At 43.2% G+C, this 20,257-nt stretch overlaps 1 protein-coding gene across 2 annotated transcripts in view; it reads right to left on the bottom strand.

Annotated features, from left to right (window-relative positions):
* Positions 1-14,258: 14,258 nt before the first annotated feature.
* Positions 14,259-20,257, bottom strand: part of SMC5 (structural maintenance of chromosomes 5) — a 152,843-nt gene continuing 146,844 nt past the window's right edge. For both annotated transcript variants that reach the window (XM_044272871.1, XM_044272877.1), the window contains one exon: positions 14,259-15,394. In XM_044272871.1, coding sequence (XP_044128806.1) covers positions 15,257-15,394 — 138 coding nt within the window. In that variant the 3' untranslated portion in view covers positions 14,259-15,256. The remainder of the gene's footprint in view (positions 15,395-20,257) is intronic.

Raw genomic sequence — 20,257 nt, 5'->3', positions numbered from 1 at the left:
ACACCGAACCCGAACCCGGACTTTTACGAAAATGTCCGGGTTCGGGTCCGTGTCACGGACACCCCAAAATTCGGTACGAACCCGAACTATACAGTTCGGGTTCGCTCATCCCTACTGATGAGTATTAACCTGATGAAGGATCTAGTTCAGACCTGAAAAACATTGTTTTCATGTACACAAATATAGAAACTGATCTTTAAACGGTCCAAACACAGGTTTCATAATTTTGGAGCTGCAGTTGTTCTCTACACCCTTATCCCTGGCTACCAATGTCATGTCAAACAAGCCCCCATGGTTTCCTGGATTCCTGGCACGGTTTCTCAGTGCAACACATCTATGATCTATTTTGCCAACCTTTCCTTCTCCAGTACAGAGTTCTAACATTTGCACACTTCACTTTCCCACTATTGATGAGATTGAAATTCTGACATTTGCTAAATTCTCATGAGAAATATTGAATATAGATAAAACAATAGGTAGTACGATCCTATTCTCCCCAGTGGTGACTGCAGACAGCCAGAAGTTTATCATTTTATGTATATGCAAGGGATTATATATGACATTCACTTTACACATGTTCACATTGTATTCGGACCTGTAACTTATCCACAATAGAACATAACTGACCTTATGTAGTATGCCAAACATGTCTGGATGATGCTTTCCATCATGCACATCTTCTTACTCATAAACTGCAATCAAAAGCTGTTTCTGATAATAACCACAATAAAACTAATGATTAAAATTAAGGGGGTTGTCCTACAACCACACATCATTATTCACAAATCGGTTATAAATATGTGCTCACTGGAGGCACATGTGTGCAGCTCACGAGGAGGTCATGCTTCTGTGAGCTCTGCTCCTCACGCCGAAGTAATCCCGTTCTTAGCGCCGTTTTCACGGCTCCACTAGCACTCCTTTCTTACACAGGGGACCCCGAGGATGACCCGCACCAAAGGCAAGACAAAAACTCGTGCACCCCAGCTCCATCGCAGACGCTACCGGAGATATTCTGACTCACCAGGCACTCCATCATGGCGGACCCTGTGGAGTCTCCTGCAAGCCCTGCCTCTTCCACTAGAAGTGGTCTCCTGTCTTCCAGACACTCCAGACCAAGGTCAGACAGATTTGTACAAGAACTTTGCCTCTCTGTTCCGTAATGAACTCTCGCAGGCCGTGGCGGAATTTACCCGCCAAATCCAAGACTTAGGAAACAGGGTGTCTGACCTGGAGACGAGGACAGATGATATCTTAGATGCCATTGGTGCAGACAGGGAGGACATCAACTCCCATGCGGCCCAGTTAGCCGTCCTTGAGCTGAAAATTGAAGACTTAGAAAATAGGTCATGCAGAGGCAATTTGAGGGTCAAGGGCCTCCCAGAGACTTTCACCGACCTATCTGCTACCCTGCTCACTTTGTTTGCAGCCCCGCTTCCTCAAGCTGATACAAGCCAGCTCGGAATGGACAGAGTGCATAGGGCCTTGGGAAAGTCCCGAGCCTCGGAGCTCCCGAGAGATGTTGTACTGAAGTTTTATTATCCGGAGGAGAGAGACAAGATTTTGGCGGCAGCTCGGAATTTGACCACCTTAACCGGACTCCCCTCCTCAGTTCATTTATATGCTGATCTGGCACCGTCTACACTCCGGAGACGCAGGGAGATGAGACCGATAACACAAGCATTACAAAAGGCGCAAGGGCGCCATAGATGGGGGTTGTTTTTTGCCCTCTCCTTCCAACTGTACTCCCGTACCCATACGGTGCACTCACTGTCTGAAGGTTGTGAGGTTCTCCAAGGTTCTGGGATACCGATAGAGCAGTCATCAACACCTACCGCCGAGACTGGCCAGGGTATGGACAAGGGAACCAGTTGCCGCTTCCTCTACACTTCGTTCACCTGCCCCCTGAGGCATACTCATTGAGGATCGTCTACTGCCTCTTCACGACTACAAGGATGGTGGGACTGTTCTGCTCACGACACCCGTTGCAAGTGATTCCATTCATTACAGTTTTTTTTTTTCTTTTTTCCCCCTTTTTCTTTTTCTCATTAGACAAATCCCCAATTTTTCACAGGGATTTGGCGTGATGGACTTTCATGTTGCACCCTACATTAGGGCTATCTGGCGTAGGGCCTGTGAAAGGCAAGTCCCTCGGCACCCCCCCCCCCCCCCCATCTGGCTCATGTCCTATATTCTGCCAGGCTTGGAACAATTTTTTTCCTCTGTTATATGCTGTCGAGCACCAGGTTACCTACTATTTGTTTTACTTTTTCCCTAGGGTTTTTTTCTGTCCCTATATTGGGTAGTCACTGGTCATTTTTGGCATGGGGACCCCTGCGGGTGGCGTCGTCGGGCGCTCTCTCGTAACTATACAACTTTCCTTATTATTCTATCATGTGTAAGATCCTAACCCATAACGTAAGGGGATTTAACTCCCCGCAGACATGCAAAATGGCATTTTCCACTTACCTGAAACATGCGCCAGACGTCGTCTGCCTCCATGAGTTGCCCTTCACTACCAATTCTCACCTGAAATACTTCCTCCATGTATCGTTCTAAAAGCTGGGGTGTGGCTACAATGCTTAGAAACTCATTCCCATTCTCTATATCTCAGTCTATTATAGACCCTGATGGTAATTTTGGTGGGTACCTTTTGGTCTGATATCTTATGTATAGTCAATGTCTATGCCCCAACTGACAACCCCATTTCCTTTTCTGTAATATTAAATTGCTTATTGAATCCCTTCTATGGTGTGGGGACTTCAATTTTGTCATCAATCCCCTTTTGGATCGCTCTTCCCCTCCCCCTCATCCATCTTTCCACTCAGCCCACGTACACCAGGTTTTTGAATCTCTACCCTCTCACGCGGAGAGAACATAATGTCCCCCGAAGGAGTTATAGTTACTATTCTCCGGCCCACCATTTGTATACTCGTATCAATATGATCTTGGCCTCTTGTTTGCCATACTTGCTATACTCCAGGCATATTGTGTCTCCATGGTCCAATCATGGTGTGGCTCTCGCAGAGTTTGCCTTCTCGGGTCTGGGCTACACTCCATTTTCCTGGAGGCTGAATGAGTCTTTCTTAACTCGCCCCACTATACATGATCAGCTCCAGGCTGAGCCGTGGACCTTCTTTACCGAGAAAGTCACTCCAGAGGTAGACCCTATGTTAATATGGCTTACTCCTAAGGCTTTCATGCAAAGGGAAACTTACAGTAGTGGTGTCCCGACCTAAAAGGGAACGGAATTCCACTCAGATTGCTTTTGAATCTAAACTGTGTAGACTGATCCGAGCACATCAAATGGCTCCGTCACTGTACCTTCATAAAGCTGAAAAGGACACTAAGTTGCAGGTAAAAATGCTGCTTTCCCATAATACTGAAAAGGCTCTCTGATGGACAGCCTCCTACTATAATAAGTATGCCAACAAACCAGATAAATTGCTGGCCCGTCAGTTGAAATCTCGCTCCCTCAGGTATCTCCTGACGCACTAGCTAGTCTTAACGGAGTGGTCACCGCAGAGGAGGTAGAATACACCATCAAAGCCTTAAAGGTGGGTAAGGCCCCGGTCTCTCAGTCAGCACTTTATTATAAACAATTCACCCCCCCCCTACTGATCCCACAGAGTCCATTATTGCAACCATCTTTTACAAGGAGCTATGCCCCACCAGAGTTCCTCTCTGTTAAGATTACTGTAATACCTAAACCAAATAGAGACCCCCTGGTGCCCTCTAATTACAGACCGATCTCCCTCAATTTAGATAACAAAATCTTCACCTCTATTTTGTCTAGCCGACATAACCGATTGTTGCCAGTACTTGTACATAAAGATCAAGTTGGCTTTATACCAGGTAGGAAAGCGCCAGATAACATCCCAAAAATCTTGAACTTCGATCAAGAGGCAAATAGGACTCATACCCCACTAGCAATCTTAGCCCTTGATATTGAAAAAGCCTTTGACACAGTGGCATGGGATTATCTCTCACGGGTTCTCGGCACTATGGGCATCAGGGGATCTTTTTTGAGGGCAGTTTAATCTTCAATCAAACACCTGAAGCCTACTTGAAACTCCCGGCGACTATTTTTTCACCCATTCTGATCCAGAGGGGTACGCATCAGGGCCGCCCTTGTCCCCGGCTTTATTTGCTCTTGCAATGGAACCCCTTGCTATTTATATCAGATCTAATCCTGATATCACTGGTCTTTCTGTGGGTAACACTGAGCATAAATTAAATCTCTTTGCTGACGACCTCCTCTCCCTCACTAAATCCATCCTGTCATTCCCATCCCTGTAGAAGGTGTTGGACTCTTTCTACGCAGTCTCGGGGCTCTCTATCAATCATTCTAAATCGGAGCTCCTTCTTTGTAATACCCCACCCCAGGTTAGATCTCCCCTATCGCAAAAGTTCCCATTCCAGATCAAACATAACTACATCCCATACCTGGGAATATCATTGCCTAGTAGATTAGATACAGTATATAAAACAAACTATCTTCTTTATTACAAAATTAAAGAGGAGCTCCAGGACTGGAGATCCCTCCCAGTTTCCTGGATAGGCAGGAATCACATTATTAGAATGGTGATCCTCCCCAGACTTCTTTACTTATTTAGAACCCTCCCTGACCGGTACCCAGTACTGATTCAGAATGTTTTGCAAGCAGAGTTCCTGAAGTTCATATGGGCTGTTAAGCATCCTCGTATATCTCGGCAAGCAATGTGCTGCCACAAGTCCCAGGGAGGCCTTTCAGTTCCTGACTTCCTTTAATATTATAAGGCGGCCCGATTGGCACAACTGTTCCCGACACGCCTTCAACCAAGGGCTGTGGATATCTTTTGGATATCTGTGGATATCCTCTGTGGATATCTTTTGGAGCAATCATTGTTTCCCTGTATACTTGGAGGGCCTTGATTTGGTCCTGACTCCCACTACTGCCTATTGTCCGCATAAGATCCCTCTTATGCCATTATTCGCTGCTGCTCTGGCAATCAGTCATGTTTAAGTCCTCTTTAAAGTCTGACAACTCCCCGCTAGAATATATTCTAGGTAACCCTGCTTTCCATCCTGGACTCCAAGCACATACATTTGCTTGGTGGATCTCCTATAAGCTTTGCTCTTTACACAACTTTTTACCAGAGGTAAACTTATATCTATAGATGACTAAGGAAAAACATAACCTCCCTAAGAGGGAACTGTTCAACACTAACCAGATTTTTTTTTTACGTCATCTACCACCACTTTTGATTATACACCCTTTGAACATTCCACTATATACTCTTTATATAAACAGGGTTTTCTGTCTAGGATTTATGGGACACTTAATGCTGTTCTGGAGAGAGCTAAGCTACCATATATGAAGGATCTGGATCTAGTTTATCCAACCACCAATGGCACCAGAACTCCCAGACTTTGACTAAAGGCAGATGGCAAACTACTTTAGCAGAAACATCGATCAAAATACTTCATACCTATATGGTCCCAGCCAAATTACACTGTATATACCCAGAAGTCTCTTCCTGGTGTTTCCGTGGATATGACTAGGAAGGCACAATGCTTTATACATGGTGGACCTGCACAGTTGTGCGTAGGTTCTGGAGCAGAGTTAGTGCCCTAGTGTCCTCTGTGCTGGGATGTACCCACCCCACATCTCTACCTTTATGTCTCCCGGGGGATAAACCCTATTGGTTAACATTAGCTAAATTCAAGCTATCACATTACATACTCCTGGCTGCCCGAATTCATATAGCTTTCAAATGGCGTTCTAATATGCTTAGTTTCCAAGTGGTACTAGATAGAACCAATAGGATACTCTTATATGAAAGACTTAATGCCATCCGCACAGATACATGTGCCGTCTTTGAGAAGTTTTGGGAGCCCTGGTTGTCCTCTTCCTATTCTACTGATTGTCGCTATTGTATTACCTTATAGTTGACTCACTCATGTGAGGTGCTACGTTATTTTTTATATCTAGTACATCTGACCAGTGATTTATGTAACTTTGTGACCCCAATATTTTCCCATGTACCCATATCTGTACACTTATTGGAATGTTACCCATTCATTTTTCTTTTCATTTATCTTTTTATTTTTCTGTACTTTATGATATACCGTTTCAAAACTTCAATATATAACCTTTGAAACATAAATATGTGCTCACTGGGAGGCAGGTAAAGGTTCATGGGCCCTGGAGCAAGAGTTTAGATTGGGTCCCTCAGTGCTTTGCGGCCAGAGGTAAGGAAGCGCATAACTTTTGTGCTGCCTGAAGCAAAAATTGAAACGGCAGGGAGCCAGCGCAGGGAAGCAGGTAAACTTAAGGGTTTTTTCCCTACACAGTTGAAATTTATCACCTATTCACAGTGGTGGTCGAGAATGCACAATGCTGCTCCTTTCAAAGTCTGTGTGACTGATGGAGATAGTGAAGAGTTGTACTTTGCCATCTCTGTCAGTCCATAATCACTGAATAGTGATGGACGAACATCGGCCTGTGAATGGAGCCCACCGCAAATCTTCAGTTCGCGAACATTTAATTGCGTTCGCAAACCGAAAATTCGCTGTGGGCTCCAATCACTTTAATGGCAGGTGAACCTAAAAAACCCTTCAGCTCATATTTGCAGCCACCAAATACTTAGTAGAAGTGCACAAATAGTCCCACAGCATGGACAGTGACATACTAGAGGGGGATCAATGACAAAAATTCCAACATAAAATGTGTGTCTTAATCAGGGGACCATTTTTATGAGTCTTAAAGGGAAATTCTCTTAAATGTGCCCTGTTGCGCTACCTAAATGCACTATATAGAAAGTATATTAGTGGTATATAACACCCCTGCTTCAATCACTTTTTTGGGGGGGCAACTGGTATATCACACCGGTAGAAATTAGTTGTTCTAATAACGCTTGTCCCTCTATATACCTGCAGTACCGCAGCAGAACCGCACACAACTGCCGCACAATACAAATGCACTATAATATACTTTCTAACATAGAATAGCATAGAAAGTATATTATATTATTGTACAAGGAAGGCAATCCATTAGAATATACATAAAGATAAAACGTAACCTTTAGTAATGTTACTATTAAGGGCTCATTCAGACGGCCGTATGCTATCCACAAAAATGCGGATCCGTTTTTTTGTGGATTAGATGCTGACCCATTTACTTCTATAGGGCCCTTTTCTATTTCACTGTTCCACAAAACAAATGAAACATGTCCTATACTTGTCCATGAAAATCAGGACATGGCCTCATTGTAGTCTATGGGTCTGCAAAAATACTGAATGCTAGCCGATTTTTACGGACATGCTGAACTGTCCGCAAAAAAAAAACGGATCTGCATTTTTGCGGACAGCATACAGCCGTATTAATGAGGCCTAAGGGTCCATTCACACGTCCGTAAATGTTCTGCGGATCCGCAAAACATGGGCACATTGCTGTCACTATAATAGAAAATGCCTAATCTTGTCTGCAATTGCAGACAAGAATAGGACATGTTCTATTTTTTTGCGGAAACGGAAGTACGGATGCGGAAGTGCGGATCCATAAATGCGGACAGCACATTCCGGCCCCATTGAAAATTAATGGGTCTGCACCCGTTCCGCAAAATTGCGAAACGGATGAGGACCCATTTTGCGGACGTGTGAATGGACCCTAAAAGATAGCCCTCAAAATGAAAATAAATTAAAGTTAAGCAAAAAGCATAGATGTGGTGGGCAATAACAAGTGCTCGGCAGCACCAGATCAGAAACCATATGTCCTACCACAATCCGGGGGGTTCCAGTGCACATCCATGAATCCCGGAGGGAAAGCAAAAAGCATCCATCCCTGGGCTAGATGATGATGTGGTACTGAAGGACAGGGTGGGCAAAGAACTGTCCCTGATATTGCCCTACATCTGGAGTTGGGGGGGGCTTAGGACCACTGTTCTAGTAATCGGTGGGGGTCCCAATCATATTTAAGGGTGTATTAGACACCCCGATCAGGCAGACGATTGTCAGGAGGAAAGCATTCCCTCCCGGCAATCTCCTGCTCGCTAGTGGAGAGACTGCTGCTATTACATGCAGTGATGTCCTCCACAGCATGAGGAGGAGCGATCACTATGCCATCACTCGTCCCCATGCTGCCTTAGTGGTTTGCCGGCGGCAGATTGTAATTAGACAGCATGATCGCCACAGCAACTCCTGATCTGGATTTCCCGATTAACAAGCGTTTGTTCGTTCATTGGGCAATTGCCGGCAGTATTACACTGCAAGATGATCGCTAACAAGCGTTCATATGAACGCTCGTTAGCAATCATCAGGCGGAAAATCTCCCAATATAATACATCTTTTACTGCCTATCTTGTGTATAGGTGATAAATTCTAATTGTGGCAAAAAACTGTAGGCTAATGGTAGACTCAAATGCCATTTTTAATCTTGGATGAAGATCTCCACAGTTGAAAATCCCATCTATTAACTATAGAAACTCTGTATAATACAAGCCACTGCAGTAGAGAAAATCTCCTGTAGTTTAACAATCGCCCTCCAGATAACACAGGATACAAAATGTATCATAGGATAAGGTTATTATTAACCAATTTGCTCTAGCCCTTCTTGATGTAAATATTAAAATACCTGCAAAGTAATTACCATATGTATTTCATATTTTTACATTGTATGTAAACACAAAAACTATAATACATGAATAATTGTTATTGGGAAAGACTATATTACATTCACTTTCAATTAAATTATTTTTATAACAGTTCTGCAAATTATTATTTTACGGCTCAGACTAAAAATCTGGAGCAGTGCAAAATTTCACATTCCTATATGGAGAACAGCAGCATTACAAAAACAATATTCATTAACATTGTGCTGTTAAGGAAAATGACAGCATGTTAAAGTCTAGGCACCATCACATAATAAATGATGGTTTAGGCATGACTTTGCATACATAATGCCCCATGCATCACATAAGTCTCCCTATCTAAAGGGATGCTGTCACCCGATGATCGGCAGCACCTTTACATGGGCCGATTATCAGGAACGGGCGCTCTTATAACCGTTCCTGACAATTGGCCTGTGTAAAGGGACCTTTACATGGGTCAACTGAGCAGACAAATATCAGAAACAAATATGTACCTGCTGATCAGAGGCAAAAGCTACACTTTTACTTGAAGCAATCACCTCCACTGTATAGAGAGACTGATGGTCGAACCACCCCAAAAAGAATCACTGTTTTTGGGCAGCAGAACGTTGTTTACAAAGGAAGATCTGCTGTCCAGAAAAGGGGAAATACACTTACCAGTATTTGGGTTTCTAGGAATCCCTCACGACAGCACCACTGGAGGTTGCCCTACTGACCTTGGAACAGGAAACATAGGTTAAAAGGCTCCTTCCACCCTCCAGTGTTGACCAGATTACTACACCAGGAAGAATGCAACTGACATTAAAACCAATAGGAAACTTCATAGGCCAAATTCACATAGTAGCTAATAAGGGAGGGAATGTAAAGGTGCTGAGAAGATACAGTCGGCACTCGGTATTTCAGTGATGCGGTATGTGCGTCCAGGGAGAACCCACACGAACTTGTACAGAGAGGACCGGCACTCGCTATTGTAGTCATTTTAAAGTATTTTAATGGTCACATACAGGAGGCAAGTGACGCGTTTCGGCTACTATGAGCCTCTCTCAAACATGATGATTACAAAGAATAAACATTTAAATAGCCTGCGATGAGGCCGGAATTGACGGTTACCATGGCAACGCCATAAACAAAGGGCACAATAATGCAGGAATTACATGCTTGCAAAATAATGTTACCAGTTCACAAAACAAATACTATTCAATGATATATTGTAATAATAATACTTAGTGCTACATGCTAAATTGTGAACTTACACCCTGACCAGGCAATAAGTGACGTAGGTTTTTGATGTGCATCAAGTTCTCTGTGGAAGAAAGAAAGAGGAGCACGTTGAAGGGTAACTACAAAACTAAAAGGACTCTATATGTTAAAGAAAACTATTCAGGTCATAATCACGATTTAACCCCCTTAGGTTCTAGGGTTTGTAGGCCATGAATCCAGTAGGCTTCTCTTCTTTTAAGCATTTTGATCCTGTCTCCACCTCTCCTAGGCAAAGGTACGTGCTATATTATCTGGAAGCGCAGCTGGGAAATGGCATGTCTGTTTCTCAAAATGATATGGGATGGGAAGTAACATATTTTTCTTTCTAATTGTAGATTTGTGCTTGCAGAAGCGATCTTTCATCCTGGTGGAAGTCTAACCGACATACACAAGTCCACAGGGACACTTCAAGATATAGACCACGAAGTTACTGTTGCATGTGAAGAAGCCATTTATTTGGAATTTTTCCCCTGTATACGGGCGAGTGAAATATTCCCCTTTGATGACACTAGAGCAATGTATGCACTGAAGGCATGGATACGTTCCATTTTTTAGGTGTGGAGAGAGAGTGTGTTTAGTCTTTGTAATCATCATGTTTGAGAAAGGCTCATAGTAGCCGAAATGTGCCACTTGCCTCCTGTATGTGACCATTAAAATACTTTAAAATTACTACCACAGCGAGTGCCGGTCCTCTCTGTGCAAGTTCGTGTAAAGGTGCTGTCAGGAAGCACTGGAAATCAAATGATTAGTAAATATAATTTCTCTTTTCCAGTTCATTGCTCATGACAACACCAATGAAGAAATACCAGTTTACAATGCTTTAGGGTGGGGTCAAGGTCGAAATATGTCCCAGGCAAGGCTCCGACTAGACAGAATATCATGACCGTAATATCTGGGCAGGATGCCTGAACCAACTGTTCAAGATTTTTAGCTATTCAAGAACTGCTCCTCAAATGTAAGAAATAAATATTAGGACCACAAAGGATTTCATTCTGAAAGGAAGGTAAGCCCAGATTTAAAGATAGTACGTCATCTAGACTACACACCTAGGTTTGGTTTAAGAAAACCAACCATAGGTAAGCAGAACTGAAAGATCTGTATTGTAAAAATACCTATTTAGGGTCAATGCTGATAACTATAGATCCCGACAACTTGGAATAACAAGTATTTGATGAAGGAGATCTTTATCTGCATATCTGGGCCAACCACTGGAACTAGAGATCTTCATTTGAACTCCTGATCACAAGACATACATCTGCCTAAAATCTCCTATACTTAGCGACATGTTTAAGTATTTTAAGACACTAACGAGCAGGAGTAGAGGCCTCTGTATTTGATTCTGGACAGGAAAGATAGCCAGCACAGGATAACATTGTCACAGTTTCCTAATAGACTAGTTTATATGATAAGTACTAGCGAGAAAGGAGCGGAGACTGCTCCAAACTCATCTAGTGATTTATATATGCAAAAGAAGAACTGTATACCCAATACATCTAAATCATCTGCTAATGACATAGTTGACCTGTGCTCACCTGAACTGAAAGCACAACCATCCACTTGTGCTTATCTGAGCAGTTAAACAAAATGTTACAGAAGACCTATAGCCAACCATGGCACATGCACTACAACAAATTAACTACTCTATGAAGATGTGCACATCGTAATATGGAGGCTTTGCTTTGGGAACAGCACAAGTGAAACCAGTACCATAGAAGGTCATTCATGATTAGTTAATGACATGATATAAACATTGTTTGGCCAAACTAAGTGCTCTATACAGCAGCAATTAAACGTTATATCTAATGCGAGCACTGACAGTAACGTTACTTCCAATATACTGCTTCCTAAGATAGTATATAAATACTGCACTGATCATTAACATATATGCTTCAAATTGTAGACCCCTGCTTCATGCAAAATGTTTCCATCTAAAACTGTTAAGACTTTTTTATTTTTTTATTTAACAGTACGTCATTAGCAATACATACATCAAATCAATGAACATAACTTCATATCACAAGGGCCTGCGTTACTGACAGACACATCCCTGAACTTGGATCATGCCACCAAGAACTGATTTATTTCCGATTCTAACAAGAAAAGTAACAGATAGACAGATTTCTGTCATAACGCTTACAGAATGTTACAGAGTGTAAGCATGTTATTACCAGCATAACTGCTGATTTAATGATATATTGACTACATAGCCAGGTTGAGTTACCAGGTATGGGTATGAGGCCAAGCCACTGGTCATCAATATCGAGCTAACAGCGAGCTGCACTACTCACTCATTGTAAGGGTCAGGAGCAAGTCAGGGGACCTCAAGAAGAGGATAACGTGACCCACCCAAACGAACTAAGGCTGACCAAGAACCCACCTGTAAGCCAAGCTCAAAAGGCATGAAGCAGCCAGGTGGGTTCTAGGGACTACTAGGGGACCTCTGCCCTAAAGGTGCTAGCACGACTTTCCAACAACTGGAAGGACAGGCCATGTGGCAGGAAGCCAAGTCCAACCTCAGAGGTAATAAGGAATCAGGCCAAGCGTCCTATTCTATAATTTGGAATTTTCTTTAATATTCCAAAAGAAAAGCAAAATAAAATCTATGATAACAAAATTACACCAATTTTAAAATCAACTTTCCATTTAATTTTTCTACTCTTTCTTAATCAGGGTCTTGAGATCTTAAAAGTATCTGAACATAGCATCCCAACGTTTTGCTCATTAGCCTCATCTACCTTCATGGTAACCCTAATTGCCTTTAAAATCGGTATCGGTCTCCTCTGGAGGAAACAGGTGTTTTCCTGTGGTTTCATCCTTAGAAGAGGAAATAGAATCCCAAAACTTTCACCTTCATCCATTACATTTGAGAACTAACTGTCTGAGATATTAGCAGAGACCGATAACTTACCAGAGAATATACTAGGAAGATTTTTTTCCTCCCCCATCACTTTCTCCATGCAATGCTGATACAAGTGCTTTTCATAAATAGAAGTAATCTTCCTTTTACATACTGAACACTCTTGTAGTCTTAGTAGTGGCCCACCTAGGGGAATCTTTAGCTTGGTACAATTTACAATACAAATCAATTCTTATTACCCCCTCCAGGGACTACCGATTTTACATCATGGCCCTCATGGGCTTTAGCGTGCTCTTCTCTTCAAAAAGCATGGTTCCAAGAAGAAAAGAGCAATCAGCCATCATCCACAAACTGGATGGGTTCGAGCAGGATGTGCCAGTTAAATGAGGAGATCAAAAAGCCCCTTGCTATCTTCTGCATGCAGCCCAAAAGTTGCAGAGAATATCACTTCTGGGTCATCAAATCTCCACAGTGCTAGAGGATGAACCACTTCTGTCCAGGGCAGCGCCGCAATTCTGGTAATGGTGCACCACTACCAGGATATATCTGGCCCTTCCACAAGCCACTCCTCTCTCCCACACCACCAGTCTCCTTACTGCCCACGGCTGTGCCTGCCTCCTTCTGCTTTGGCTGGTGCAAGCTCCAATAAGAGTCCATTCACATGTCCGTGTGTGTTTTGCGGATGCACGAATTCGCATAACACGGACATCGGCGATGTGCGTTCCACATTTCGCGGACCGCACATCGCCGGCACTTAATAGAAAATTACTATTCTTGTCTGCAATTGCGGACAAGAATAGGACATGTTCTATTTTTTTCGGGATCGGAAATGTGGACCCGGAAGTGCGGACCCGCAATTCCGGATCAGGGCAGCACATCGTGCTGCCCCATAGAAATGAATGGGTCTGCAATTCCGTTCTGCAAAATGTGGAACGAAATTGTGGACGTGTGAATGGACACTAAGACACACATGCTTCCACGCTCTTAAAGGGCCAGTGCATGTATGAGCTAATCAGTTCTCAGCCTATGACATGTTACCCAGATGTATATGTGGCACCTTCTCTTATGGCAAGTGGTTCCTAGCTTGCCAAGTTCCTGTAAAGGGGTGCTTATTATGTATACTGACCTTAGCTTGACCTCTGACTATGCTTCTGCATGACCGCTTGGGTACACACACCAGTGTCTCTTGAACCACCCAAGTCAGCAGCCTCTGAAGGGAGATTACTCTTAAAGGTAGCGGCTTGGGGGCCACTTGTGGAGAATTCCAAACCCCCATATTAGTGTGAAAGGATGAATACCAGGGGACCAGTTCGACAATGCCCTTAGGAGTAGCTCCAAGTGAAATCTGTTCAGTGCCACTGTCTAAATCCACTGTGTTACAGTTAATCATGCTTGCCTACCAAGTGCACGAGGCCTTATTGTGCGACATCAAACTTTCATAAGGGCATTTTATTTATATTTCGCTCAAGATATTTAAGTTCTGCTGTGAAAATAATCCGCAGTGAAACAGATGCTCTGTAACAAAGCATTTTTTATTTTAAAATAAATACACTTACATATTTTCAGTTTATGAGTTTGGCAAAAATAGGTTTATTATTTAGTGAATAGTTAAAGTGGTTCTCCCGAGCTTTACCTAAATTCTCTTTTTCAGCTAACCTGTGAAAGGAAAAGAATTTCAGCAACTACCCTTCTGCAGTGCCGATGCTGCCATCTTGGCTGTGATCATGTGACGGACCGACTAGCTGCAGGTTCTTCCGCTGAGGTCCCGGCCAGATGTGCTCCTGTGTCTTCCTGTTCAGCTGCTTAATTTACATGCAGCTAAAGAGGAAGAAACAGGAGCACAAGGAAAAAGGAAGTGCTGCGCAAATTCTCTTCCTTTCACAGGAATTTAAGTAAATCCCCAGACAACCCTTTTAATTCTCAGAAACTTCAACAAGAAGATACAAAATAAGGATATTCTCTATCAAAAACGTCCTGTACACCTAAATTTAATAAACATGAAAAAAATAAATCAGGAGGGTATGTAGAGCCCTATAAGATTACGTCAAACAATACCCATTTAAAGGGCTCCCTCTAGACTTTTCAGCATCTACCTTCTGAAGGTGTTGTGACCAAGTGCCTCAGAAAACATGGAGGACTAATCCGGGAAATTTGTTTGGAAAGACACTTAGGGAGCTTTTACACAACTGTATCTGTTTTGTGGTACACAAACTGCGGATCCATAAATCACAGATACCGACCGTGTGCGATCTGCAATTTGCAGATCACCATATCCTGCCCTTTAAAAATGCAGATTGTTGTCCGCAAAACGGACAAGAATAGGACATGTTCTACTTTTTTGTGGGGCCATGGAACGGACATATGGACTGAACATGGGAGGGGGGGGGGGCTTAGGAAATTTGAGAATGAGCCAATAGAGGAAGGAGACGCTGCAGGGGTTGAGGTATTAGCACTTTAAGGTGGAACCCTCTAATTTTAATGTTTGCATGAAAGACTATAGATAAAAAGACATTTACTGAGCGACAGCAGCTACTCTTCGACGTCTTCTATGAAAAGCTTTCAAATTCCATTTTGTGGGTTCTAGCATATATGGACCATTGTAGACGAACAAGACAGTCATTTTGTCAGCATATGTTAGGTTCTGGAGCAGCTGCAGGTGAAAAAAAAAGATGAAGACGCATTACATTACTTAAGCAATATTCTACCTAAAGGGGTTGTCTCAGCAAATGGCATTCATTATGTAGACAAAGTTACTACAAGACACTTACTAATTTCGATTCTCCGTATCGCCACCTTTGGTGGCTCGATTCATTTTTCCATGGCATTATACAGGTGAAACTCAAAATATTTGAATATTGTGCAAAAGTCCATTTATTTCAGTTATGCAAATTAAAAGGAGTTGCATTAATGCAACTTAAAATTAGAATATTGTGAAAAGGTCCAATATTCTAGGCTCAAAGTGTCACACTCTAGTCAGCTAATTAGTCTATATCCCCTGAGCAAAGGGTACCTCAAAATTGTGACTTTGGGGTCTCATAAGCGGTAAGCCATAATCATCCAAATTATACCAAATAAAGGCCTGAAATATCTCGCTTTGCCTGTAATGAGTCTATCTCATATATTAGTTTCACCTTTTAAGTTGCATTACTGAAATAAATGAACTTTGCACGATATGTACACTGCTTGTTTCCAGGGACTACAGCCTCTGCTGCAGAGCAGATACAAGGTGGCCAGCTGTACGAGTGCCTATGTGTGCTCCCATGGTTCCGGCCACTAGAGAGGCTGGCACTTTTTCCAAGAATGGTCATTGCTGCTGGACTGCAGGGTGGTCGTAACCATGGAAACAAAAAGTGTATAATGTGATGGAAAAATGAATCAAGCCAGCAAAAAGAGGCAATATGGACAATCACAGTACACTGTATTTGCTTTTAGACAATATTAATAGACGTGGGATATGTCAGAAAATAGTATTGGTGAGATCAGAGCAGTGAAATGCTCAGTGAATGCTAATATAAAGGGGCATCAATGAGTTGAAAAACACTGTGCCCCTTTGGGCTGTCTTAGAGACAATTTCAGGCCACAGACTGAAGGCAAGAGATACCAACTACAGCTGTAGGGATACAGCATTCTAGTGACTGTTGGAAGGTTTTGGGGACAAGACCCAATCAATACCCATCTTCTGTAGTACACGCACAAAGTCAGCAATATCAGATCTGTGAGGGTTCAACACCCAGGACCCCCAAAGATCAGCTGTTAGAAAAGGCAGGGCAATCCACGTGTCCGGCGGCCTCTTTGTGACGCCACTGTACATCGGTCACGCAGCCGAGTTGCAGCTCAGCCCCATTCACGTCAATGAGGCTGAGCTGCAATACCAAGAGTTTTTTCATGCAGCTTTTTTACTTGACTTTTTTTTTTTTAACCAATGGGTATTCACTTCAATACTTCAAAGCTGAATTTTCAGCTTGAGGTTTTTGATGCAGATCTGCCAAAAAAGGTGGAAAAGCAAAAAAAAAAAACCTTCATGGACTGAAATGGCGCTGTTGTTTCTGTTTCCTCTTCATTTAAATGCAAGATGCAGCGCTGATTCTGCCCCAAGATAGGACATGCTGCTTCCTTTTTACATGTGTAAAAAAAAATAAGAAAAAGTTCAGATTCCCATTGAAATAAATAAGAGGCTGCTTTGAGGTGTTTTTTGGAGCCAATTTTGAAATTTTGAGGCAGAAATACTCGAAACTCTGCTCCAAATTTAACTGTTTTTGTCAGTTTGTTGTGTCTTATTTCACTTAGGAGCCAATGAGGCTTGTTTCATATTTGCGCTATTCATCTCCAGCAGGCTTTTCTGGCAGATGAGCAACGTGCCAGAGATGTCTGGACTCGGCACTGCCAGAGGCTAACATCCTCCGGCCCGACTGACTATTAAAGGGAATGGCAGAGATCCAGTCACAACAAACGCTGCGTGCGTTTTTTGTCCGTCTGCTTCTTGGTATATTTGCCAGGTTGCAGCCGGATCTCTAACGCAAATGTAAAACAGGCCTGAGACTAAGCAGTTTTGCCTGCGTGTCTGAAGGAGTCTAAAGGATGGTGCTTAAAGGGATTCCGTCATCAGAATTTAGGCCTATAACCTAAACATATGGCGAGGTCCGTACTAATACACAGAATCCTAAAGTGACCTTATCAAATGCGCCTGTGGCTCTATAATCATATAAAACAGGTTTATATAACCAGTCACTCACGTCACAATTGTGTCCAAGGGGACGTCTCACGATGCAATGTGCCCGGCTGCAGCCATCTCCTTTCGGTGCCCAGCGCCGCCTTCTGAATCGAAATCGCCGCCCTCAGTTCATCACCGCCTCTCTAACGTCCGCTCTCCTCAGGCAGATCCCGCGCGTGCGCACTAGGTATCACCTGATGCGCCCGTGCGGACTCCTGGCAGCGGCCTCGTTACGAGAAGTGCGCAGGCGCCGGCCGGCGCACTTTGCTAGAACCTGCCTTGGGCGCTCGATTACAGCCTACAGCCATCCAACCTCCTACAGCCGGGTGATACCTAGTGCGCAGGCGCAGGTACTGGCTGAGGAGAGCCGGCGTTAGAGAGGCGGCGATGAACTGAGGTACGCGGATCTAATGAAAAGGAGGGCGGCGATTCCGATTCAGAAGGCGGTGCTGGGCACCGAAAAGAGATGGCTGCAGCCGGGCACATTGCATCGTGAGACGTCCCCTTGGACACAATTGTGACGTGAGTGACAGGTTATATAAACCTGTTTTATATGATTATAGAGCCACAGGCATTTGATAAGGTCAATTTAGGATTCTGTGTATTAGTAGGGACCTCGCCATATGTTTAGGTTATAGGCCTAATTTCTGATGACAGAATACCTTTAAGCGAGGACACTGCAATGCATTTGGGATCAATAGACAGTCTAGGCCAATTACTAGACGGTAACAGGTGATTTTTTTTTTTTGCAGTTGGAAGTCTGGCAAAAACTTCAGCATGACTGTAATGTGAGAATAAACACTTGGGTTTAACAATTTTCTAGGTCAGTTTAATATCTGGTGCACCTGTCAAATGCCCTTAAAACAGCATTCAATTTGTCCACTGTATAGCCATGCTAAACAAAGTTTGGGTGTTGGAGCGTACAGCTGGGCAGTACATTAGTAGGATATGTCTGTCTCTCAGTGGCACAGCAGGAGATGGCACTGCTCATATTTTTTTGAAGGGTGCCACTGAGAGGGTTCTTCAACCACACAATCAATATTGCAGAAAAATCCAGGGCACTTGCTCTTGTGTATCAATTTCAATAGATGTTTATTGATTGTAAATACAGGTAAGTCAATCTCGATATTTTTATCCCACTATTTCATTCCAACTTAAGGTGGGTTCACATCACGTTTTATGCCTCAGTTTCATGTACACATTAGAATAAAAAGCACACCAAGTTCTTGTATAGCGCACAGTCCGGTAAAGAAAACGTACACTTTTTTTGTTTACAATGGAACTCTATGTGGAACAGATGCCACTGTATGGCATCAGTCTGAGGCATCCATTTAACCTATATTTTTTTTGTATATGTTAAACAGACAGGAAAAACATGACTAGGTGACAATGTTTCGGTCAGAATGACCTTTGTCAAGTCGCATCTGGGTGAAGTGGTGTAGCACTTGTGGAACGCTGGAGAGAGAGGTGGGTTATAAATGGAGAAACAAATAATAGTTTAAATATGTAGTAATAAAAGACGTAGACATAATGCAAGTGTGAAGGAGTAGCTAAAGCAGATGCGTACAAGGGAGTGGGGTCAAATGAGGCTATAACAGTTCACACAAAGCATAAACAAAATGGAACTGGACAGGTATGTAAAGGATGGACGGCATAACCAAACATCAAAATCAGTATACCATAATGTATAATAAATAATAAACGAGACCAAAAATAAAGGGTGTGTATAAACTATAGGGGGTGGGCAAATATATAAGACCTGCAAGGAAAAGGAGGAAGGCCAGCAAGGGGGAACAAACTTGAGAATATATTGAATACATGGCATATAGGAGGTGGACAAGTTAGGCAGCAAAAAAGAATTGGGTGGAGTGGTGTAGCACTTAGGGAACGCTGGAGAGGGAGGGCAAGGTCCAGCACATAGTCGTGTCTAAATAGACACGCGAAGCCGAGACAGATTATGTGGCTGCGTCGGGAGTGCGACACAGCTACGTCACTGAGCTCTATTGCAGTGCCGATGTCGTCGCATAGCGCTCAAGTCATCACCACCAAAATGATGTTGCAAACTTATATGGTTTAGATGGTGTCAAGCGTGTGAGGCAGCAACCAAGTGAGGAGTACAAAGACAAGTGCGTCTTGCCTACAGTCAAGCATGGTGGTGAGAGGGTCAAGGTTGGGAGCGGCATGACTGCTGCCGGCTGTGGGGAGCTACAGTTCGTTGAGGGAACAATGATTGTCAACACATACTGTGACATACTGAAGCAGAGCATGATGCCCTCCCTTCGGAAACTGGGCCACAGGCAGTATTCCAACATGATAATGACGCCAAACACCCCTCCAAGATGACCACTGCTTTTCTAAAGTAACTGAGGGTAAAGGTGCTGGACTAGCCAAGCATGTCTCCAGACCTAAACCTTATTGAGCATCCTTAAACGAAAGATGGAGGAGCGCAAGGTCTCTAACATCCACCAGCTCTGTGATGTCGTCATGGAGGAGTTGAAGAGGATTCCAATGGAAACCTGTGAAGGTCTAGTGAACTCTATGCCCAAGAGAGTTAAGGCAGTGCTGCAAAATAATGGTGGCCACACAAAATATTTGGGCACAATTTGGCCATTTTCACTTAGGGGTGTACTCCCTTTTGTTGCCAGTGGTTAAAACATTAATAGCTGTGTGTTGAGTTATTTTGAGGGCACACCAAATTGACACCGTTATACAAGCTGTACACTGACTACTTTATATTGCATTGAAGTGTCATATCGTCAGTGTTGTCCCATGAAAAGATATAATAAAATATTTACAAAGATG

Source organism: Bufo gargarizans, chromosome 1 (genome assembly GCF_014858855.1).
Source record: "Bufo gargarizans isolate SCDJY-AF-19 chromosome 1, ASM1485885v1, whole genome shotgun sequence".
NCBI lineage: Eukaryota > Metazoa > Chordata > Amphibia > Anura > Bufonidae > Bufo > Bufo gargarizans.
This window is presented reverse-complemented; position numbering and strand designations above follow the sequence as displayed.